Source organism: Rhagoletis pomonella, unplaced genomic scaffold (genome assembly GCF_013731165.1).
Source record: "Rhagoletis pomonella isolate Grant_MI unplaced genomic scaffold, Rhpom_1.0 Rhpom_scaffold_00449, whole genome shotgun sequence".
NCBI lineage: Eukaryota > Metazoa > Arthropoda > Insecta > Diptera > Tephritidae > Rhagoletis > Rhagoletis pomonella.
This window is the reverse complement of record NW_023459003.1, coordinates 17,942-44,503: the sequence shown is the minus strand read 5'-3', so window position 1 is coordinate 44,503 and position 26,562 is coordinate 17,942. Positions and strand designations below refer to the sequence as shown.

Genomic DNA, 26,562 nt, shown 5'->3' with positions numbered 1-26,562 from the left:
AAAATTTGTTTACATACTTTTACAAAAAACTAATAAACATTAAACAAAAAAAAGATAAATAGAAAAACTGGTCAAAATATAGCGCTCCTCTTATTTTGTGAACAAATATATAAATGCCTGCTGTTGCCCACCCCTTCTAAACTGGAGGGTAATGTTTTTTATTGAAACCAGCAAAAATTTTACCTACTAAATCGGGGATGCTCTATGTTTCAGGTGGTATTATCGACTTCCGGTTTCGACCAGAAATGAATTATACAGCCGGAAGTTAATTTTTTAAATAGGATTACATATTTTTAACACTAATTCGGATTCTGCGCATAAAAATACATACATACCTCTTGTCTGAGACTTTTTTCCGGTTTAGACCGGAAGCAATTTTTTTTTAATTATACATGTATGCTCTTACTACAGATTCGAATTCCGTGGACAAAAATACGCAACTTTTGTTTAATTTTTTTTTTTTCGGAAGTCATTATAGTTTAATAAGTCACTTACAAAAATTAGAGATCTGGTCTAACGATTCAAGCCGTTTTTGGGATCAAGCAGTCGATACTTCTGAGCACCTGCTCCCCGAATGCAATGCAGTGTCGAGAAGATGCGTTATTAAGCATTAATAGAGGTCGGACTGAAGTAGGCGTTGTGAGTAGCAAAAGGGCTCAATGGATCTCCTGGTCGCAGAGAATACCTCAAAAAATATCTATCCATTTACTCATGATAAATTGACAAACATTTATATTCATATTGAGTAACCCCTAGCAAGATATGGGAACTAGTTATTTAAAATTTTCGAAATTTGTTGTGCAGATACGTATCAGTGCCTCTCCGAAACTTTGTACACACAATTGCAAGACGTTAAAGGTTTCTGTTTTCAGACAATAGCCACGAGAGAAGACCATATACAGATGAGTTAAACTGCATAGAATTATAATATGTAGATCTCTGAGGACAAGAACTATTTTCCTATTCTGTACTCTTTAAAATGTCGCATACAATTTTGAAGGTAAGCAAGTAGTATTTTGCTCATTTCAGAAATTGTTAGCAACATTTTATCTATGGACATATATGTACACTGTCTAAGCTCTATTGCTGTATTGTTACCTACAAACATATAATATGCTTCCTTTTTATAGTTTTGTTTTCTTCTTTCGTCCTTACAAATGCATTCAATTTTACGGCAGCTGCTTATGATTACCTACTCGTTGTGCTGTATTGTTTTAGCCTTCCATACAGAACGCGCGACTTTTACGTCCACAAACCTAATGCAACAAACAGCAAGTCAGCCATTTGCGGGTTATCGCCTAAATTGCAATGTTGCAAGCAATGAACGTCTCCTCGAGATACGTACATACATATTGAGAATGAATTTCGAGTTCTTATTAGATGTGTACCACACTTATTAATTTGCCTAATTGTGACACAATACACGACTTTACGACGCTTTAGTAAGCGTGAAATGCCCAAATAAATGTATTTGTTAAAGTACAAAATTTAAATCGGACGATAGCGAAGATATTCGAATCTCAGCTAAGAGTGAAGGAAATCTTGTCGGTTCCTTTCGCTGCGTACGTTGGTTCGCTGAATTGTTAAAGGCAGTAAACTTGCTTTAATCGCAGTAAAGCAAGTTACATAAACGCAAAACAGATATAATACACTACTACTTTAAATTCCGTATTAAATACTCACTCTTTGCTTGACCTTGTTGTGCCGCTAAAACGACCGCACAGATCATCACTAAAAGGAAGGATACTGAAGAATTCATTTTCTCTGAAAGTAAATAAATTAAATAAGAAATTTTATTCACTTTGTTAATTACCATAAAAGTGGTTTATGTTTATTATTTATTTAATTTTTAGTAAGCAAATTTTTCTAAATAATATTTTTGATTTTTTTAATGTTGCTTTTTAGGTAATACTAATTATTTAAAAATTTCAAGCCTTGTAGATTCGGTTGCTAACAAAGACTGTAAAAGTAAGTAAACGTAAACATTTTAGTATTTTTTTTTTTCGAACCATTAGATTCCTTTCTGATTGCGGAATATTATTTCCTAATGACTAGAAAAATCTTCGCTTTTTAATTTTTTTAGGACAAAAATAAAATTCTAAGCTTGCATTATTTTCACGGTGACGTTTTGACTTTCCGCTATTCTTCGTGTTGTGCCTTTCGGGCTTTTAGACCAAAATTTTTGGAACTCGTCGGACGATTTCGGGATGTTTTTTTGGGATTTCTCAGGGGAATTTTCGGAGGTTCAAAAGTACAAGGTACGCCTTTTTGAAAACTAAAAATCAATAATACATTAATGTAATATGATTTTGAAGAAAAGAAAATAGTTTTACAACAAAGTTCATTCCCTGGGAATTTATTTACTAAAAACCATATTGCCAAAATTTGTCCCGTTGTTTTTCTGGCGCAATTCCTAACGGAAAGCAAGATGGCTGAATATTGGCCGGAATGAAATCTATGTGACCCTTAGCAGCGTCAGTGAGTGGAACTTTTTAGAATATTAAAGACATTTTCGGGAATCTCGGTTATTGGATGACTTAAAAAGTTAGAAAGTTGTTCCAGAAGACGCTCCGCCAATATGGATAAAAATTACATTAAAATTTATTTAAATTCATTACGGATTTTTTGCTATTCTTTGTGCTTTACTTTTCCAAAATTTTTAAGCAAGTTTCTTGGACTCCTTCGAAACGCTTCTGGATTTTTTTCGGGACCTTTCGGGATTTTTTGTAATTTACTTCTTGGAACTTTTCTGGACATTTTGATGCTTTTTTCGGCACTTTTCATATTTTACCGGGCCTATCGGAATTTTTAGGAAACTTTCATTTCCAAAAGTATGTGAATACAATGACGGTTTTGAGAAAAATTCGAACAAATATAGTTAGCTAGTAATGCCAATTGATTCGAAAATAAATGAATCAACACCTAGTTAGGAGCAGGATTTTTTGAAGCCCAAATAAAGAGCATGTGAAAGCTACTGCAAAAGTCACTAGACCTAGACCATGACAGAATTTAAGAAATTGCTGTCTTAAATTAATGCATTACGAAACTTGAATTCAATTGAACTTAAATTATGGTTGCCAGACGTACTGAATTCAATGGGGGGACCAATAAAAAATCGTTAGTATTAAAAAATTGTTAAATAAACAATTGGGTATTATAACTGAAAGTCTCTTGAAGATAACCCGAGTTTTCCGATCGAAAATAATTGATTTTCAAGAATTCTATACCATTTATACGAAAAGTTGTTTTTTCCCATATAAAAGTACATGGAAAACTTTGAGCGCTTTGAGTGACCCTAAATATGTTTTGATATCAAAATAAAAAATAGGGGTATACTTTTTACGATATAGAACAATCCTAGGGGGTGAGAGCATTACAATTCCGACTTTACTGTTTTTGGACCACCCTAATGTACATACTAATGGCTTATTCTAATAAAGAAAAGAAAAGAATCATATGACTTTAGGCATATTTCGTAATATTTGTGTTTTCGTGTAAACTCTTTAATATCCACTTATATGTGTGCGTATAGCTACATACATACATACATATATGGGTTAATCAAAATAACCTAAAATCTTTAACAACAATGTTTGGACAAACTTTTTAAGCTGTAAGACGTGCGATGAATTTGAGAGCACCGATATGTGGTATATACATATATCGTAAATACATATGTACATATGTATGTAGGTGTACAGTACATTCATATGTAAGTGCATTTATGGATGTGTTACGCATTTGCTTTAAGATTTATCACGAAGTAATATACGAAATTTGATTTAGTCAGTGGCTAATTATGGTTTATGTGTACAGTAGCCGCTGTTTACACCACGACAAGCAACTAATTTTAGGGAAGCCAATCTTACAAACGAGATATTTATTCAAGGTTAAAACTGCCGAAGTAGAATTGCTACCTAAAGCCATATTAGTGTCAAATTAGAGTCCAAAATTGGTTATCTGTTGCACCCAAATGGGATTTTCACTGGGCTGGAAAAAACTTGGACCACCCTTTAGTCCCGCAATTCGAGTTTAGCTTTTCTTACGAATAGCTTCACATTGTTCGCAAAGAGTTGAAAATTCATTGATTTTTTATCAGTAAGGTAGCTTTTTATAGCTATAAGTTATAATGGACTACTATGTATGATTGACATATTATAAAAATACACTCGCTTACCAAATTTCAGTCGGATATCTCGAAAACTGGGGCACTAAATTGCGTTGAAACAGACAGACAGATGGGCTTGGCTAAATCGACTCAGCTCGACGTTCTGATAATTTTGGCAAACATTTATGTCGGACCAAATTTATAATACCATTTCATGTTCATGAAAGGCATAAAAAATGATGGAATAATCGCATGTTCGCGATCGGTAGTTAAGCTTATAAATAAAAAATCCAGCTTATTCTCGAAGTGAAATATAAGATAATCACTCACTCGCATTAAAATTTCAATTCAGTAATGAGCTGGATTTCGAATTCATAACGAAGGGAACATACATTCGATACCGAAGGTTCCCTGTCGCTGGAGAATGGCTTAGTTTTCGAATCGAATTCTTACCTATTCCACTTTTATATCGAATGTGATACTTGAAAAAAGATTTGTGTTCCAATCATTTTCGAAGTCCGACCGATTGCCAATTTGTGGCCCATGCCGATGTCGATGCCGATTAATCGGCCGGGGGCAAAAAATGGTAGAATTTTTGTTAATGTTCTATAAAGTTTGAAATTTTGATTTACGGGGTTTTTAGATAGTAAGCTACACTTTCATGACAAAAATAAACAAAGAAAAATAGCCAAAACCTGCTGAAATGTGTCTTCCCTACTTACATTCTCGCCACCGTACATCATAGAAACGAAACATGAAAACATATTTATGACGGGAACTCAGATGCATTAATACTTTAAACTTTAAAGGAATTAAAAAAAATAAATTACACGGAATGAAGTGCAAAAAAAGTAAAAAGAAAGAATCGGATAAGAATCCGATTTGGCCGATACTAGTCGATACCGTTGCTTATATATATTTCTCTTCGAGAATAAGTTGGATTTCACTTTCTCTCTTGTTACTATGGTTTTAATTTTTTTCGAGCCCATCTCGAGTGTATTTCCAATATACTATGAACGTTGGAAAACTAAGGTTGGTTATGAGTTTGTTCTCAGTTAGATATTGGATAGCGAAGGGCATTTCCGAACGTTCGCCACAATTTTTATTTGGTATGTACGATTTTTGTGGTAAATTTACTTTTTAATTTATTTAAAGGATCCTCGTTTCTACATAGATTGCCCTAATGAAATGAGGAGCATAGCAAAGTGCGGAAAGTCGGAAGTTGTATGCTCTCACCCTCACTAGGATAGTTTTCTCCCGAAAAAAATATATCCCTATTTTTTATTTTGAAATCAAAAAATATTTACCAATTTTCCATGGTAATTTTGGAAATGCGAAAAATTCGACATGTTTCTCATCGAAGGAATTTCTAGTCAATCTACATATTTAAATTTTTAATAGGAGGGAAGGATTTCCCCTAAGGACATCGAAAAAATTAATAAATGGAAAAAGTACAGCGGCTGTGTCAGGATATATTACAAGGTTGCAAAACGATATCGCTAGCTTAAAGTGAAAAGTGTCTAAGTCCAATTTTACTATATTTACAGGAGAGGAAAAAACTACTTATACTCAATTTGTTCAAGTATTTCGCAAAACTTTGAATACAATATTTTACGTATTTAAAGCAAAGCAAAACTCCATAAGAATCAGAATGATTCGATATTTATTATAAGATTTCGTGTGATTTTGGACTCAACCAATTTTTCTTTTATTAAATATAAACGGGGAAAAAATAAAATAAGTACCTTTATCCTTTTCGGAACCATACATTTTAAATTTCTCTAGCCTTCTATATTAAAGTATTAGTTTTCATAAAAAGTGGACGTAACAACTTTTCACTCTAAGCTAGCGATATTTTTTCAAGTCGAATAATTTGTTTATGTCCTGAAAATTGGCAATTGTAGAACATTCTTTAATTGGGATGACGAACATTAAATTATCAAATTCAACTTTTATAACAAACTCTTTTCCTCCCTTAAAAAAATGCGTTTCATAATATTAAATAAAGAAAATAAAGTATTTGACATATCCTCTCGGCTTGATTAAGAAACCAATATGTAAGTGTTAATTAAAAAATTTTAAAAATATCCTTTGACATATCCTTTACATACTTACTATGAATATCATTGAAAAGTAAGGATATTTGAGAATTTTGTGGAGTCTTTCCGCGGGAATGTCTTTTAAAGGGAAGGAGTTCGACAGAATCTTGTAAAATATTCGATTGCGAGTATAAAAATGCTTTTCTCAGTATCAGATCTGACTATGACAAATTTCAATTATTTCATTCAAGTTTTGCCTAAATAGAATAGGCGATACTACATAGCAAGGTGTCATATTTTTAGTTTTTTTTTTAAATTGTGGTACATATTAAAAACCAAGCTCATTTGAAAGAGCGATCCATCCGCTACAATAGAGTTGTTTTTATTTATTTCACTTAATACTCTGTTAAGAGATATAAATATTCATATGGAAGGACCCCGAGAAAATGTCTGAAATTCAGATTTCCTTTGCAAATAAATAAACACATTTATAGGAACTTTTTTTCAATAGCAACCTACGTAAATCATGATTCATAAGACTCAATATTATTGATGTTTTTGAAAAGCGAATTAAATGCGAAGCTTGTAAACACATTTTTAAACCTGAAGGAGCTACACACAGGGTGGAACTTCAAATAAATAAATAAGTACATATGTGCACAAGAAGCAAAGTAAAATTGCAGCATTATTTTCCTTCAACTACTCACCTTTAAAGTATGTATGTATGTATGTATATTTTGTAAGCTTCGCGTTTCCGTGTGAGTTAATAACCTTCACGGTTTGAGTTGAACGTGCAATCTAAACTTATTTAATCTCTTCTAATTCTATGTAGGTATGTGTAAGTCAGTTGGCTTTATCGTTTGAAAATATGTAATTTGTTGTTTTGTTAAATAGGTACACAAAAATCACAGATATTTTTTTATTATAATAAGTTGAGAATCGCGTTTCCAGTTTTGTTTGTATAATTTTCTTCTTTTTGTTTTTAATCTTTTGCAATATTTTCCTGTTCTATTTTTTTTTTAGTAAGGTGTTAACACTTGTGGCACTATTCTCATCATTACCGCAGCAAAAATATGTACATACGATATTTCGCGTTAATTTATGATCAAGCGCTACAACTTGTGCAACTGTACGACTTACATCTTCGAAAGCTTCCGATGAAGTGTCAGCGAAATCATCTTTGAGTATAGGTTAAAATCAGGCGTTGAGCCTGCCTAACTCATTGAACATGTACACAGTTATGTATATACATATGTATGTAGTACTTTTTCGCATGCAAAATGCAAAAAGCAAAAATATGGTCTCGGCAATACTGATAACGAAGTAACACTATAGACATGTGCTAAATAAACGGAGTCTGATTCAAGTGAGTCTATGTGCTACAGACAATATTTATGTACGTTTGCCCAATTTCTTTTTCTTTAATACAAAATATCTTGCCTTAGTCAAATGAGCCAAGAAAGGACTCATTTAAACATTAATCAGAGTAGTTTATTGTTGTGTGTTGCTTACAGTATGGAAATGGCTAATATATGTACTCAACCTCCGATTGCAGACCACCCTTTTGTCTTCTAAATAAGTCCATATCTATGCAACAGTAAATATCTGAAGTTATAGCTTACAGTTCTCGGTTAAAATTACTATTAGTATTAGGGCTTGTAGCAGGGAAGGAAAATGAAAATTTCTAATTACACTTAATTTGAGGAAAACATTTTACCTAAAAAAGTTATGGCCTTATTCATAGAAAATAAAATAGATTTAAAAAGCTCTATGAAGTCCACAATTTGGCAGCCACTTTATATAAAATATGACACAATTGAGTGATTCACAACGGTGTCGTAAGTGTCGTATTTTTGTATGTCGTAAACTTTAAAATAAATGTTTAGAGAACTTGAAACGACAACCAACTATTTTTAACACTGCAACAATTCATAAAAGGACTCTGATGGTACTTTGCGAACCCCCCCCTTAATATATTTGTTAGGCTTTTAAAGTTTACGACATACAACAATACGACATCTACGATACCGTTGTGATTACCCCAATAGTGATCAAAATTTCTACCAAATTAACGACACTTTTCACTCAATATCTCGGAAAGTAAAGGAGATATATATTAATTAGTTTAATATGACTGCATCACTAACAAAATTTTTACTAAACTATCGAAAAAATTGTAGTCAATATCTCGGAAACTAAAGGAGATATCCAAAAACTGATAACACCAATCGAAAGACCTTTTTTCAAAATATATAACTGCATCTAGAACTAAAAATCGTCAAAATGGCGCTTACGAAAATCTTTTACCCAGGCGACGTATTGAAGCGATTTCAAAGATAAAAGTGGCGTCTCAAAGATAAAATTCTACACGTACCAACGGATTAATTTTTGTAAGTAACCAATCCGTCGTAGAAACAGCTGTAAATACTGGCTTATTTTGGGGTCAATTTTGAGCCTTTGAAGTGTTGTAGCAACTTATGATTTGCAGATACAACTTTTATGTATTTTCAGGATATAGGTTCTTCGGAGCAATAGAAGTATAATCGTGCACACATTTTTATATAAATTTAACAAATATTGAGCATTTTAAGACAAACAATTTTTGAAAAAACCATTATTACCAAAACGTTTGAAAACAGCTCGAATGTTTTTGTTTGTGTTTCCTTTAATCAAAAGTTCAAGCTTTTTCCTTTCGTTTGGTATATGGGAAGTATTGGTGGATATCTTCTAAATTTGATGACTTTTTTCATATATATGGGCCTAAATGTTTTCCATACAAAATCACTTCGTCATCATTTTGCAAAGTGAGAGAAGGAGACAACAAGTATGTGTGTTTGGGTACTTCGGCTTTTGAGTAGCAGGTGGCGCAATATTTAGAACCTAACCGCAGCGTATGAATGTAAATTTAGTAGTATGAATGCATAATACGTGAAACCTTTTTCGTCATATCGGATCTGTACTGTTCGTCCGATTTTACAAAATGAGGTATCGGTTTGGCCTGTGGATGTGCAATAACTTCAAATTTTTTCAAAAACAGTTGCCACCTGATAAAAAAAATAAATTAAAATTAGTTTTAGGTTAAATCAATTACATATTACACTATGAGTATCGATCGAAAAGGTTTTGAAAAGGCTTTATTCCTTAATTATTTGTGGGAGGATTGCTACCTATTTCAAAAAGAAATTTCGACTTAAATAAAGGTTGTAGTTTGAAAATATTTTGTAGAGCGTTGCCCCCTTGTTACAAACTTAGATTCAATATAAGCAATAATTTAAATAAATTACTTCCATGTGAATATAAATCAAAATTTGCTTTGAAGAAACTTTATTTCCAAGCTGCATGTAGGAGGGTTACTACCTATTTTGTAATTAAACTTAATTTGAATTAAGAGTATTAGATAATTTAAATATGTATCACAATACAAGTGTCAGACGAAAAAGGTTTATCGGGGTTTTGGTTTAAAATTAATTTGATCAGGTTTGCCATCTGTTTGAAAAGTCGAATTAAATTAAATTATATGGAATGTTAATATGCTGGCGTCAAACGAAGGAGTGTTGAGAAATATTTATTTATTTTTACATTTATAACATTAAAGAGGGTTTCCACCTGTGTAAAAGTTAAACTGAAATTATTAATTAAGTTAAAGGAATTATTAAAGTGTGGGTATGAATTGACATGGGTTAAAAATAGTTTCTTCTGAACTCTAACTAAGAGGGTTGCCATATGTTTTAGAAATTAAATTGAACTTGAACCAAGGGAATTAGATACACAATTTAAATATGTATCGCAATATGTGTGTCAGTCGAAAAAGGTTTAACAAGAATTTGGTTTTAAAATAATGTGAATAGGGTCGCCACCTGTTTTAAAATTAGAATTTAATTAAAGTGTGCATAAGTTAAATAAATATTAAAGTATGACGTGACGAAGGTGCTAAGATGTTCTTAGTTTGAATAGTTGGAATATTTAAGAGAGTTACCACGTGTTTAAAAAGGTAAACTATTTAATAGAATAAAATTAAATTAAATTATTTAATAATTTAAAGCAATTATGAAAAATATGGGTATCCAATGAAATGGGTTCAAAAAGGCTTTATTTCTGAACTGTATTTAGGAGCGTTGTCCCGTATTTAAAAAATAAAATTTAACTTAATTCATCAGGCACATGAAATATGTACATAGGTATTACAATATCAGACGCAAGAGATTTATTTATTTCTTAACTATATTTAATAATAATTTCTCCCAAACTTGGAAAATCTAAGAAATACCATATAAATAAAATTTTCCGACTTTGTACAAAAATTCCATGAACTTTTCTTCCCAATTCCAAGCGTTTTAATTTTGATTTCCAGTAAATACTACTTATGGATTTTTATAGCTTATTATATTCTAGTATAATAAAATGCAAGTTTGAAGTTGCTAAAAAATCGCGTTGATTTTTGATCATTTTTTTTTTGCTGACGGTGTTATGCTCCTTTTTCCATATAAAAAACTACTTTGTACGAAAGAAAATCGAAGCGATTTGAACTTTAAAAAAAGCAAAAGAAAAGTAGGCACAACTAATAAAAATGTTGATGTGCTATCTTTTGTTGTGGGGTAGTTTTTTCGCAACAAGCACTGAAAATTGCACGATAGTTGGCGCTGTGGTTCAGATATTCCTAAAAAATTTATACAATGGGAGAGGCATTACATATGGGCCATTCCATTTTGACTGGCGGGACATTTTACTACAGAATATTATCAATTATGTCGTCGGAACTTATACAAAAGTGAAATATATTTGTTAACCTAGAACAATAACTACTATATATAAAATTCCTTTAAAAAAAATTGCACCACAACTCACTTCAACTTGCTTTAACCTCGCCTCACCTTACTTCACTTCACCTCTCTTGTTATTGTTAAAAAAAGAAATACCGATTATGATAAGGACTGAAAAACTTCATACTCCAATCCTTTCTTGAACATTTTTTTTTTAATTTTTCACAAAGTTTGGGGCAGCAGATTCAAATCGGGAAACATCAGTGGTGAAATTGTTTTGTCATCAACTGTTTTAATTGATTTGAATTACTTTCCATCGTTTCCTAATAAAACCGGAAGCATATATGTAATACTTCTATATTGCTAGTACAATATGATCACAATGTGTTTTCAATTCGAAATCAAAGAAAGACAGCCTATGCAAATTTTTGTGATTGTAGAAGAAGTATACGTGTATATTTGTAAACTACTACATAGAATGAAGTGCCATATCATAACAGGGGCGGTTCAGAGAATTAAACAAACAAATTAAAATTTTACGGTCTCATGTTTCCTTCAAACCGCAGTTAGCTCAAACGAATTTTGTTCAAAATTAAATTTTGATGCATAAACGCTCTTAGACGGTCTTTGCACCTGTGCGGAGTTGACTTGACAACTTGAAGAACGCATGGACGGGCCATAATTCGAAATTTTTTACAGCGGATATGATGTGTATTTACTGCTATCACCGCTAAAAGTGTAAATAAATTCTCGACATACACCCTAAAGTGCAAACATACGCCACAAAAGAAAATTAAATGACCAATTTCTCATTTGCGGGGCGCTTCGGAATTGAAGCATTAAACTTTGCCCCTATTTTCTTATTCTGAATCGGCATTTCGGCGAAAATTTGCTTTAATTTTCTAAATATTTACTTTCCGTCAGATTTTTGTTCATCTAGACTCTAGGTCCTAGAGTATTTCTGCTTCAAGAAGTAAGTTTTGAAAAGAAATCCTAAATTTTTTGTGGTTAGGGCTTGATATGTCGACTTTTTTCGAAGCTCTTCGTTTTTTCGATATCCGAAAAATTTGAAAATAGGAGGTGTTTTTCCTAACTAATGGCGTTTTCTTTTCTACCGAAATATGTTGCCTTCTCAGTGCCCTCTACGCACAAATACTAAGGAGAGGGCATTGAAAAGGCAACAGTTTTTGTAGAAAAGAAATCGCCATAAGACAAAACTTGTGGCATAGTTGGCCGAATTTGTTCGTTTCTGTTCTGGGCTTATTGGCGCCAACTGATGCCAAGTCCTTTAGTAGCTGGTACCTTTGTCCTCTTCCACCGCAGCGGCTGCAGTGTTTCTCATACATATATACAAATATTGTATTTTTTGTTAATATTTCATGTGAATTATTTTTCAATAAGAATTTGTTAAACCGCTCCTGAATTTTGAAAAGTGAAAATGTCAGTTTGAGTACATTCTCTTATCGGATCTCTCTTTCTTTTTTTGAATATATCGACACTCTGATGTTGGGAATGTACTTTGAATTTACTAGCAATATAAAAGTACTACATATGTATATGACCGGAAGGCAAAATTTAAAAAGGTTTTGTAGAAATGTTGGATCTCGAAAATCTCATAGATATTTATAGGTACATCTCAACCTTCAAAGTTGGTAAATTATTCCAATAACAGTTCTAAGTCGTAGAGTATTTCTAACAAGACCATAGCTAAAGTTTTTTATTATTACTTATGGTATTACATATTTATTATTTATATTATATTATTTTCTTTATTCTGCCATCAGTTGATTGTGTAGGGCGCACAATTGAAAGCAAAGCGATTACAATAAAAAAATTACCAACTAGAATAGAGAAAGCCTCCAATAGGCTGGCCAAGCGTACATCTCGGTGTTTTTTATTGGCTGATTAATAAAAGATTGTATGCATAAATATATGTACATACACATGCGCTAATAAGCAATTTTATATGCATAAGTATATGTATATATATGTACATATATATATTATTTTTAAATAAGAACATGCAAAAGTAACACACCCGAGTGCAAATAAATCAAAATAACTACAGTATTATGTAAATAAAAATAAAAATTAACATGTTTTCAACTCGAAATTTGTACTCTTTAATTACGAGTACTATCTACACTTGTCACACGCCGCGATGGGATTGTTACTTTCCGTATGTATAAGCGGTTACTGTTCTCCATGGCACTTTTAAAATTCATTGGCCTCAAAAAGTATAAGCACGAGTCTATTTCTGGTACATGGTTGAAGACATTACTCCGTCTTGTTTACTGTCTCGCAAAGTAACGCTGTCAACCATGACTCACAGCAAAAATAAGAATTAGGCTCGTGCTTTTCCTGCTTAACTGGCTTAAGCGTTGAACTCTTTGTGGTATTTACTAAATATATGGACGATAATATTGTGAGACGTCTTAATAAAATGAATAAAAAAAGGATCATGATATACATGTAAATATGTTTGTATGCATAGGCGTCAACTGCTTATATGTATGTATGTATGTTGAGAGATCCATAAATAGCCACTCCAAGTGCTATTTTAAGCACCGCAGACTTGTTATTAAATTTACGCGCCGCTGATAAAGTGATGTATTGATGTATGTACATATGTATAAGTATATACATATGTACATATTTGCAGACTAGGTGATCCATTAATAATGTGAAAATAAATATTTATGTATAGTGATAAAAATTTGTTTATGCACTTGCTTATGAACTATGTTTGTACTTGTTTAATCTATTAAACAGTAGCTGTAATTGATTTAGTTGTTTATACTGGTTTTATCGAAGGTTCGTGGACATCGATGTAATATGTACATATACATACATATATGTATGTACGTACATATGTATGTGTATATGTAATTTAGATTGTATGTATGTAATAATCTGTGATAAACTGCTATGAAATATCCCTTGTTGTACACGCTGGCTTTTTAAAGACAGACAAATATTTATTGATGGCAAATCAAGTGCTTTATTGGACGATTTTGGTTTAGCTGAAGTGGCCAATAACAATAAACACCATAAAATGAGACTGGAAGTAACGAGCTGATATGATAGCAAAATGTTAAAATGGATCATGCTGTGCCATACATTAAATAAAAAAAAAACAAAGTAAACATTTGGCGGCTATACATTTGACAAAATGTTTGGCGGAGCTTCTGCTTCAATGTGATTAGGGTTACAACCCGGGTCCTACCGTGGAGTGCTACACCATTCCTATCATTCGGCTATGGCGGCTGCCTGCATATACATAAATGTACATACATATGTAGACACAAAGTGTGTATTTAATAATATTGTTTTATATTAATATCTTATGCTGCGTTTGTTGATGTTCACACACACACAGGCAAATAAGTAGCTCGAATTGATTTTGAAGTGATTTATATATCGTTATTATCAATGAAAAAGGCCCATTTAATATTACCTCTTTTCATTATTTTGGGTTAGATACAGTCTCATATCAACTAGAAAGCCACGTGGTCAATATTTTTTCGGGTTGGTTTCGTGATCAGGGTTGCCACTGAAAAACTTTCCTACCAAGAGGTGGTTCAAAAACCTACCACCTCTTTTACCTCTACCTCTTTTAATGAAGAAAACGGCTTTTGACAGCATTAAATACTTTTATTTTTGCTGGTTTTTATACTTAAAATAAGATTTTCAGGTAAACAAAAAGATCAGAATAATAGCTATTATATATGTATGTACATACATATAGCACACAAAAACATGGTGTGTGATTTTAAGCAGATCCACCTAACGACATTTACTTCGACCCACTGAATCCGAATCCGTTTGACTTCTGTACCACCAAAACTTCGAGTAAATTGCGAAAACCCGAAGAAAGTTCAAAAAATTCGCATAATTTATGGTTTTAATGAAGTCTTCGTAGTAAATGTGAAAAATCGTTGCTGAAAATATAATTCTGTCGTAGATTTTTTATAAATCGCTCTTTTGCATAGATATGTTATGAAGTATATATATAAGCTTAGGCTTGCCAAATGTCCTTTTAATTTTCGTTTATGTTAAAAATTAACAGATTTTGTAAAAACGTACATTTGCTATGTACTTAATATGCATTTGAATCGCTCTGCTAGTTTCACTTAAAATATTTTAACAACCTTGTCATTGTAGGAACCATTATCGATTCGCAACTGCATTTCAAAGAAAAAGATCCGATTTAACAACCTGCCTTTACATCCATTAATGCAATCACTTGATATTATCCCTTTAGATACGCATTGGATACAACTTTTTATAGCTTATAGGAGTTCAGAGAAGTGCGTAGGGTAATTGGTAAAATTCTGCCTATACCAGGAATAAAAGAGTTTTTTTTTTTTAAAGGTATTTGATATAATGGCGAACAGTTGGACCCATCTAAGATACAGAATGAGGGTAAAACTGATATTGTCCCAATTTCGCAAGCCTACTCTGTTTTATGAGCAAAGAAACCTACCAATATTTTAAGCGTCCTACCATCCTACCAACTAGTGATCGGACTCCTACCACATTGTGTAGATCTGCTACTTTTTTGAGCATCTACTACATGTACCGCACAAGGTGATGAAAAGAAAAGCTGGCAGCACTCCGCAAGGTTGCAGAAATCTTTCAAAATATGTTTGAAAAATATCTTGATATGGAAGGAGCTGCTTTACACTGTCAACGAAAAAAAAAAAAGCCAAAACTCAACGCAATTTTTAGCAACTTCAATCTTGCAATTTAGTATACTAAAATTAATTTTGCTTTAGATTCTAATTAAAATGTTTGCAATTTAGGTGAAACCTTGCAGATTTTTTTAAATTTTTGTACAAAGTTTGATACAAATCCTGAGATCTACCACATTTTTTGGAAATATACCACATTTTTTGGAAATTACCACATTTTTTGGAAATCTACCAAATTTTTTTTCCAGATTCGAACACACAAATTTTTTTCAGTCCGTTCAGTGCTACCAACGAGAAAAGGGCCTACAAATTTTGGTAGGAAAAGCCCAAAACGGCCACTCTGTTCGTGGTAACTAAATGAAAAAAAAAACAGCAAAAGCCGCAAACAAAAAAAAAAAAAAAAAAAAAAAAACTAACGCGATTTTTTAGCCGTTTAAAACATACACTCGTTTCATTAGAATTTTATAAGCCATGTAATTGTATACCCGAAATTAATTTAGAAATTCAGAATAAAAACTTCAAATTTTTTATCAAAATTTGTTGAATTTTTCTAAGCTTCTAACGTAACTTAACGTTTGTAAGAAATCGTTAATGATTACTGAACACGTCAACTTATCCAGAAGCGAAAATATTTTTTTAATTTCCTTTTCGGCTGATTGTCACTTTGCCGCTTACTAGCCACATCAAAAAATTCCTGAACAAAATTATATTGCCAAACACTAACATATGTGTAAGAGCCAATATATTATTATTGTCACCGAAAAATGAAAAAATTCGATTTTTTTTTTACAGTCAGAAAAGTCCTCGAATTTTGACTTGTATACCTCATTACAAACTAAAAAAAAAGTCAGAAAGAGCATATTTCCCTTCTTAGAGGGGCACGCCAATATTAGACCAAGTTATGAGGTATATTAGAGTCTGTAATATGACGATTTTCTAAGTCTTAAAAACAAATATTCTTTATAATTCTTATTATTGATAAACTTTTACTTTTACGTGAAATAAAAAAATAACATAATTTAATTTTATATGGAGAAAATTTAGGGGATGATGCAATTAGAAGTTTTTATAAAAAAATTGTAGGTCAAACTCCGAAATAAGCGAAATGTTGGTTCATTGTACCTACTAGAGATATTAATTTTTAAAAAACATTGATGCATTGAGTGCAAAATTTTCGATTCATCGATGCAAAACATCGATATTTTTCCGAAATCCCTAATTTAAACGATTCATATCCGACTGCCATGTGCGCACAAATAAAATGTCACTCATACGACATGTAGGCCTAAGCTACATATGTACATACTAATGCATCCAATCCCGGACCATTTTGTGAATCCCGGGATTTCGGGATATTATTGCCATTAATTAAAATATGCTAAAAAACTAGTTTTGTAGTCTTGCTTTAGTGCGAATACTAGAAATTAAAATAAATTTGTGTTTTTAAGCAAAGAAATACAAAAGTCTTGATTTTATATCAGTTTACAAAGCTAATTACAAACTGAATAAACTAAAAACTATGCAATTGAAATTCATTCATATTGCAGTCGCAGGCATTTTTCCAAAAAGTAAAAAATAAGTGATCATATTTGTGTAGTAATATTAGTATGCCACAACAAATGTACATATATGTGTATACTCATGTACATATACAAGTCGTACGGTTATCGTAAAAAAAATGACGTCATGTCTCCCTTCGCTTTTCGTTTTTTCTTCGGAGATATGATCTGTCACAGTTCGAATTTTTTCGTGATTCTGACCATTCATGTCTTCTTCAAATCGATATATCTCGGGCTCTACTCATCAACAGACTTCTACATAATTAATGCTGTGCTTTCGGTAACTGCTTACGCGCCAAGTTCATTTAACAGGTTGCTTATGTGACAATTCTCATGCAATGCCAAGTATGCATAACTGAGCCTTTGGCATGTGGTTTTCGTACGTCGGGAGAGAAATTTGCTTCCGAATGCCTACTCAGTCCAAAATATAACTTCTTGACAAGAGTGATTCTGCGTTGAATTTCGATGCTGGCGTTAATATCGGTGTTAATAGTGGTTCTCCTCTTTGTCGAAATTATAGCTGTCCACAGTGACGTGAGTGCCTGCCAAGACGCTGACACTTTGTTTGATGACAGAAGATATTTCGTCTTGTCATCGTTTCCCACCAGACCCACTTGCTTTGCTGCCTTATTCAACTGGGAAAGGCAGAACAGTCTTCGCGGCTTTTATTACCGATGATGTCGATGTCATCGGCATAAGCCAGCAATTGCACGCTCTTGTAGTAAATTGTTTGGCCGCCAAATGTATCAATACACTATTTTAAATTCAACAGAAATTCATAAGTAAAATTATGTATATGTTTTAGAATTCACATATGTATATATGTAAGTATGCCAATTAAAAATAAAAACTGTTATTAATTACAGCATCATTACCTACTCAAGCTGCATTCGCCGATAAGAAACTGGAAAATTATTATCATTTAGAATGCATCAATTAAAAAAAAAAAATAAAACATTTACGAAATACAAACAAAATTATGCATCTGGAGCGTTGTAAACAAATTAAATTTGCTATTATTTGAATTAGTGATAGAATACAAATAAAATTCCCCAACCAGTTTAAATGCACTGAAGCAGCAGCAGGCGTAAAGATTAAGTCAAAGTGATTTTGCCTGTAAACTAAAAGAGGCCGAAGTGAGATGACAATTTGACCTAATCGCATGACATCGGTGATAAATGACGGGAATAGTGATTAGTTTTGTGATTTTTTCGCATAAACAACAATACAATGGAATCTATGTATATATGCCGATAAGTGTAAATACGTACAAACGAACATACATAGGTACATATATATATGTGTGTGTATATACTTAAGAAGAATATGCCTCTATGTGTTGTTTCTAAGAGCTAAGTAAAAAATATAAAACTGTTTAAGTTGCTTCAATAAATTGTTTTCCTCATTTCACTTTAAACATATTAGCAAATTTATTTCAACATTGCAGATTTTATGTATGTACAACAAACAGTAAACTCTATTGGACATATTGATTGACGAAATAAATTTGTTTCTGAGCTTTTGCCGTATGTTGAACTTTGCGGCTGCGCTTAGATCGTTTAAAAATCCGTTGCTCAAAAATGTTTGCCGTCGACATAACTAGTGCAGGCAATTCGCACAGTAATGGCCTGATAGTCTCAGGTTATTCTTCATCACAGCAGCTTCTGCAGAAGTCGTTGTGGGGCACTCACTCCTAACCAGGCCTGCCAACTATACTTAGCTATGAAGTGCCATAATGAGGATAAAACAGTGCCAAAATGTGTCAAATAGAAAAATAAAAGTGCCAAAATGCTGCCATTCTCAGTGTTGCCGTTGTGCGACTAAAGGGGAATTTTGACCCTTTTTAAGCGCCAATACCCTTTGACCCGACTTTTTGAAAATTTTGAGTTTTTGACCATTTTCAAAAATTATGTGCGACTTTTGTCCCTTTTCAGAGATTTTTTTTTGGAAATATTAACAGAACCTATTAAAACAGCAGCTATTAAAAAATATTTCTTCCTGTAAGTACGAAAAAAATGCATCACTTTAAACTTTTAAGGCAAATGTAATTCTTCTCGATTTATGTGTATGTTTGCAACCCTGATTTGTGAAAAGCTTGTCCCGCTATTTTCTTTTTAAATTCTACAGATTTATTCTTTTACTAGTGAAGAAAAGCAAAAATAATATGGTGAACCTGGTTTTCGTCAATGATCCCTTTTTTGCGACTTTCTTCCCATTTAGCATTAAAATTTGAAGCATATTTCTAAAACAAGCGGAAGTGCCCTTTCCTGCAGTATAGTACGCTTTCTCGTTTAAATGTATGTTAAAATGTCCATGGCGAACTGATCTATTCCGCCGCCTACCCTCTCTTCAAGCTTGGATCCATTAGTATACATAGAATCGAATCTCTGTTTGATACCTCTGACAGTTTCGCGATAGTCTGTTGTGAAGACAGCAGCGATACATACATATGTATACATATATTTGTATGCAACTGCATAATTCATTATAAAATTTATTTTAACAAAGAAAACTCGGTCAAGACAAAACTGAAAGCAAACAGCCCTAGTATTCATTCTTATGAGTCAATATCCATCAAAAAGAATATTTAAGAAAACTCACCGGATGTGCGAGACGCAACATCTTACACACGTACATACATATATAAAGCGGCAGTTCATTTATGTATGTATGTATATCGATATTAAGTAATGGCGTACGGTCATACAAATATATATTTAAATGCAATTAATAATGAAATTAATAATAAAGTAGTCTACAAAGTTGAAGTGCACAACTTCCATAGCCGTAGGCCAAATATTCTCTTTGTAGGAGTAAGCAAGTAAAAAAGTCTAGGTTCGGGCGGAGCTGAACATTAAATACCCGGCGCAAGTTTTAAATGTATGTTTTTCACCTTTTCGAAAACTACCTTTCCAACATGGTAAGCAGGGATGGTTTTATCCATATTTTAAACATCTTCGATAGAACGTTCCGTTAGACATAATGAGATAAACTTATATAGTCTACATGGGCGGTAGCACGCCCATTTTCCATAATTTCAAAAAATGTTACTTATTTTCAAGGGATTGTTGTTAGTATCAATTTTGAGTAAATTAGCGTCGTTAAATTTCGAAATATAAAAGTTTCAAGCATTTCTGAAATTTACCGTTATATGAAGGCTGGCCGTAATTTAACTCCGATTTCAATATCTTTCAACGTTTTGCTTTTATGTGGCAAGCCCAATAACCTTACCGTACCGTTTGGTACAAATTGATAGAACGGTTACCGAGATGCACATATGTGATCATAAGTGGGCGGTGCCACGCCCATTTTCCAAAATTTTATCATAAACGTAGTTCTTGGTAAAGAATTATTGCAAGTATAAATTTTGAATAAATTACCTTTATAATTTACTGATTTATCGAAGATTTCATATTTCTCTAAATTACCGTTATAAGGCATGTGGCACACTGCGGCCGCTGTGGTGTAGTGGTACGGACGGACAGACAGTTACCGCTTAATCGTTTTCTCTTTCCATTCTGATCATTTATGTATGCATTTGTCTATATCTATCTCGATTCGTTTTGCCTGTTACAAACAACCGTTTTGTGAACAAAGTTATAATACCCTTGTGCACAAGTGGGCTCGGGTATAAAAAGTATGACTAACTAATACATAAAGAATTTATTTATTTTTTAACGGATTCTAGGAAAAGTGAACGCCGCGCAACTTGCAACTTCCTGTCCTACACACATACACATTTCCTATGCTAACACACTTTTTTTACGGCCAAAGCTTTTATATTCATTTGCTTTTAAATATCCTTATTATTACTTTTTTTGCGCGCATTCACGCTTTTAAATAAAGAAAATGTTACGCGCTAGCTTTCAGTATACGACCACATATATGTACATACATACATATGTTCATAGGATTACACCATTCATATTTGGCGTTTAGCATTTAGCAATTAAAATTATCGCAAATAAAAATAAATATCTAAAGATACACTTGCTTGCGCATAGCATATATGTATGTTCTATGGTTCAGCTTAGATAGCAGAAATAAAGAAACTCATGAACAGTGTTGCCACAAAATTTATATATTTTTTACCAAAATCATCGTAAAAAGTTACCAGATTCAACAATAAATGACCAAACTTATTTCATGTGCAGAACTGTACAAACATATACATCTTAGGGCTTGATAACGTGAGTGACTTTTTTTCAAAATTTTCTTTTTGATGCAGAATAATCCTAGAGCATCTAGATGCCTTTCTGCATCAAAAAGAAAATTTCGAAAAAATGTCGCTTACGTTACGTTACGCTTATGTGGCGGTTAGGGCTCGATATATCTGTACATATGTATATCCGAAGATACCAAGCTTTTCAGGCAATCAGAGCTCCATTCACCTAAAATTTTTCGGAAAGTTTGTTGATTTTTTTTTAAATATGTAACAAAGTTTTAAATTTGAATTTTTGTGGGTTCTGTTAAAGAAAGAACAATATTTAAAAAAAGAAATAAAAAATTTAATTACAAATACAAATAATATGTTCAAACTTGTCAAAATATCAAATCGCCAATCTATTATTATTATTATATAATATTTTCGACCACTGTATTTAAAGTCCCTCGCTGAATGCCGTAGCTTTTTGAACGAGAACATACATATTTATGAAGAATTATACTCATATATATGGTTGCCGGGTGCACCGGAAAACCGATGGTAATTGAAGCTGACGAACTGACAGGGAAAGGTAGGACCACCCAATCCCTTCCAGGAAAGGACTCGGTGGATATACTTAGCAATAGCCACTTTCAAGCAGTTTGTAAAACATTACACCATTTTAGTAGCCAATGAACGGTGGAACACTTTCGCCTTGCGAAATTTTCAGGATTACTTGGTATTTCTATAAAAATAAATTACCAAATTACCGAACTTGATAAATAAAGAAAAAAAAAATACCAATTTTGGTTAAGAATTATCAAAGCGGCAACGCTGCTTATGAATGATGTTGAATTTAACAACATACATACATACATATCGTCGTTTAAAGTAGAAAACCGCGTACCAACAAAATGCAAAACCGCGTATGTGAGGTTGCATAAATTATTTTCTAGAGAGTGAAAACACTGATATTTAAAAATGGCTCGTTTTTTTATAAAGCAATCGCATTTCTGGCTAGTATATATCAGGACGAATGGATAAGGATTAAGCCCTCTGTGAGCTTGTGCTTGTGTGAGCAAATCCAATTTTTGACAGCAAATGTCAGTTACGCGGTTTTGCAGAATGACGTTACGCGGTTTTGTACTTTAAGCGACGATATGTGTATGCATACATATTTACAGGCGCAAGTGAAGAGGGTGCGTGGGGGTTTAAATCCCTTTTCAAATATTTGTCTATTTAAGTAAACTCTCGCTGTGAATGCGTTCAACATTTTTTTCTTCTTGACCGTTTTTAATGAAATGTGTGATTTATATACATATAAGCTATGTGTAGCTGCACTGCGTAGGTGGTATCGGAGCCCTATGGTACTTAGCTGATTTTCAGAGAATATATTCTCAAATAGAGTAGATTTATTTCAAGGCAATCATTCCATTTTAACAGTTTATTTGTTTGAAAAAAACACAAAGTTTTAATTTTTCGTAAAAACTTCAATAAATCGTAGAGATTATTCGATTAAAAAATAAGACAGTATATTTAAAAATTATCTAATTATAAGCGTTCATATGTATGTAAACTGAAACTACACACACGTACATAGTTTCATAGTAATTTTTTAATGACCATGTGAACCCCCCCCCAAAAATGTTCCCAGGAATGCAAATACATGTATTTATGTACATACATACATATGTACTCTTTTTGCGAAAGGAGCTTAAAATAAATTATTAGATTATATATAAATTATAAATATGTATATAACTAAGTATGCAAATTATGAAAATAAAATCTGAAAATGTCCTTGGTCCAGTTTTAGATGCTGTTGAGCTAGTTACATGCTGACATAATTACATATGTACATACATATGTACATCCGTGAGAAAAGGCCAATTGAAATTTAATATTACAATTCAATTTTGCAATTAAGAACATTCGTTCTAATGCGATTTGATTCCACTTAAGTACTCCTATCAGCATATGCCGGGGGTCCTACTCCCCATTTAGTGCAGTCAAATTAGGAAGATCTGATGATTTTGATGTAGAATACGTCTTACGCTTCGATATGAAGGCTATGCTTCAATGTTGTAGTTGTAATTTTTAGAGCTTCACGATAACGCTTATTGCACGAGAACTAGTGAAGCAATTGCAAGGAAAAGTATGGCGTTTCAAAGACAAAATTGCAAATCTATTGACAGATTCATTTTTGTAAGTCCCTATTTCGGTGTCTGTCGTAGAAATAACGGTAAATATTGGCCTATTTTGGGGTCAATTTGAACAGAAAATTGAAATGTATATCCTGATATGGTTGCCAGAGGAAAGAGGTTGTGGTTTGAAAATATTTTGCAGAGGGTTGCCACCTTGTTACAAAGTTGGATCCGATATAAGCAATAGGCTAAATAAATTACTTCAATATGAATATAAATTAAAATTGCTTTGACGTAACTTTATTTCCAAACTGCTTATAGGAGTGTTGCCACCTGAGTTTATAATTAAATTCAAATTGAATTAAGAGTATTAGATAATTTAAAAATGTATCACAATACAAGTGTCAGACGAAAAAGGGTTAACGGGGTTACAGTTCAAAAATAATTTGATTGCCATCTGTTTGAGAAGTCGAATTAAATTAAATTATATGAAATATTGAAAATTGGCGTCAAACAAAGGAGTATTAAGAAAAATTTAGAACTTTTTGTAAAACACAGTCGTTCACATGTAACATTTGGAGTTAATTTTGCCGGTTGTTTGATTTCGAAAAAAAAAAAAAAATAAATAAACAAATATTTAAAATCGAGGTTTTGTGTTTCAATTATCAAATTAAAAAATTTTGTTTGAATTTCCACACACACTCTTACAGATTTTGACAGTTTATGTCGTCAAAGCAAAAACAAAGTACACGTAAATTTTCGTTTTTGTACTCCTGTTACCACCTTATATTAATTCGCCTTGGTTGGTAGTATTAAAAATGACAACACTGTGCTAGTTCAAAAAATCAACTAGCCCAGTAAAATTAGACTTTTTCTCAAAAAAAAAAAAAAAAAAACATTTGTAACAGCGGTTTTTTGATGCAGTTCACTTCTATTTGACACGTAGCTCATGTAACCACAGTCTTGCCCCTAAATTTTATATTGCAATATTTCGCCATCTTGGATTTTAGGTTTTTTGGATTTTTTGGCGATTTGCCAGCTAATTTTGCATTTTTAGTAAAAAATGGTTGAACACAAATCTGGAGAGAATTTACTTTTCCATTCAAAATTTTAAAGGACGGATTTCAAAGATTATGGTCTTAAAATGTTGGCTCCGCTATTTTGAATTTTTTCAATCGGACTTCAAATTCTTAATCATCTCAACCCCAGTTTGTTGTACTTTTCTATTCAAGTACGAGGTATATATACTATAAACGTTCATACTTGTCCCAAGAACGAGCAGAAAAAATTGAAATTTTCTCTGGGCACACCAAATTCTAGGTCTGCATTCATTCATCAAGAAAATTAAAATTTTTCTGCTCTTTGTTGCGACAAGTATGAACGTTTATAGTATACAATGCAGACAGGATCTCGTATTTGTATAGAAAAGTACATACCCAGCAAACATTTGGAGTCACAAATAAGTCACTTAAGGTCAAAGTATTTAATAAGCAAAATGAATTATTAAAATTTGGGTATCAATTAATATGGGATTTTAAAGATTATTTATTTCTGAAATATATTCAGGAGGGTTGCCACATATTTAAGAATTCATATTCAACCTAATCCATTAGGTAATTTAATTCAATTGAACGAATATTTCATGTACAGTTTTAAACTTTAATGTACTCTTAATAATATTTCGAATGCTACTTTTGAGTTTAGCGGATGTGGCTCCGCAGGTCGAGACGATAGTACTGGACTAATTCTTTTTTAAACCAGTTTCGCATTTTATCTTTAGAGAAGACTTTTTCGTGCAAAAGAAGTAAAGCAAGAAATCTTTAGCGCGACTGATATTAAGAAATCGATACGATGGCGATATTACCGGCAATAAATTTGTTTCCGAGGGCGACATGTTTTCTTATTGCCGGCAACAAAAATTGTCTGGTGGGACGATTTTGGATATATTTCTTAGGATTGTATTACGCCTATTCCATAAAAGAAAAAAAATTGTGGAATATACTTCGTTTCGAAGGAAATGCGTAAAAAAGTGTCGCAAATCAAGGCGATTTTTTAGCAACTTCAAACTTGCACTTTATTTTACTAGAATTTTACTAGCTATAAAATTGCATACTCAAAAAATGTTTGATTTAGAAGTGGAAAATCCAGATGCAACTTTGCAATTAAAAAAATCAGCATCTAAAAGATTTACTATGTTTGGTCACTATGTTACATTTTTAGTAGGAGTATTCTCGAAGTCTTGCAAAGCCCTTGCCCGGTGCACAGATTTCATGGTTAAAACCGGTTTTCCCATGTGACAGCGTTGCAAACCGTACACCGTGCAAGGGTTTTGCAAGACTTCGAGAATACCGCTAGTAAGTGCCGCAGTGTGACTTTTCCGAGCAACGGAGTGATATGACCTAAATGTTCAGTCTACAAAAAAACGAAAATATAATGGATCTATTTAATAGAAATATTTAATTAATAGGTAAACAAATAAATCGCAGACACTACTTACCGTTCTTTCTCGAATTTGCTTGGGCCTTGAGTTTTTAAGAAACCTTACTGCTGCGAACACTTTATGGTCGCGAACACTATACACTATTTTTATATAAAAGCTTTTCAGACTTTTATCACGATTAAATTTTTATGAAATTTCTTTATTTTTCCAAACTCTATTTTTTTCTTCTTTACATCGATTGTAAGCTACCTCTTCTTAGTATTCAGTAATATGAGCGCGTAAATAAATATGCAATAACTGTATAATGTTTACTTTTATACGAATTTATATAGACCAATAACACTTGTTTGCTGCGTTTGCCAATGTGTATGTGTAGCACGAGTTTGAATTGTACCGGTCACAATTTGCTGCTAAAACATGCAAGCGCCAAAATTTGAATGGGACCTATGCGTTGCGCGTCGGCATTTTATACTCGGCTAAGAACGATAGGGTCCGACCGAGCAACAGGATTCTGTCATTCAACCAATCACAAGCCACAATCATGGCCGAGTGTTGCCGAGTGTGGTTGGTGGAGTGCGCCCGCCCACCGCCCACCGCCCACCGCCTAGCACTTCGACACCTACTTAGTGCTTGGCAATAAGGCAACAAGGCAATAAGACATTCAGGTAGAGTGG

General features: G+C 32.7%; 1 protein-coding gene across 2 annotated transcripts in view; it reads right to left on the bottom strand.

Annotated features, from left to right (window-relative positions):
* Positions 1–26,329, bottom strand: part of LOC118750913 (neuropeptide CCHamide-2-like) — a 32,827-nt gene extending 6,498 nt beyond the window's left edge. The window contains exons 1-2 of one of the 2 annotated variants that reach the window (XM_036485656.1): positions 25,946–26,329; positions 1,684–1,764 (exon numbers count right to left, since the gene is read on the bottom strand). In XM_036485656.1, the coding sequence (XP_036341549.1) occupies positions 1,684–1,759 (76 nt within the window). In that variant the 5' untranslated portion in view covers positions 1,760–1,764; positions 25,946–26,329. Of the gene's footprint in view, positions 1–1,683; positions 1,765–6,854; positions 7,321–25,945 lie in introns of those variants that run through there. The other variant, XM_036485655.1, reaches the window with a different exon arrangement.
* Positions 26,330–26,562: the final 233 nt, after the last annotated feature.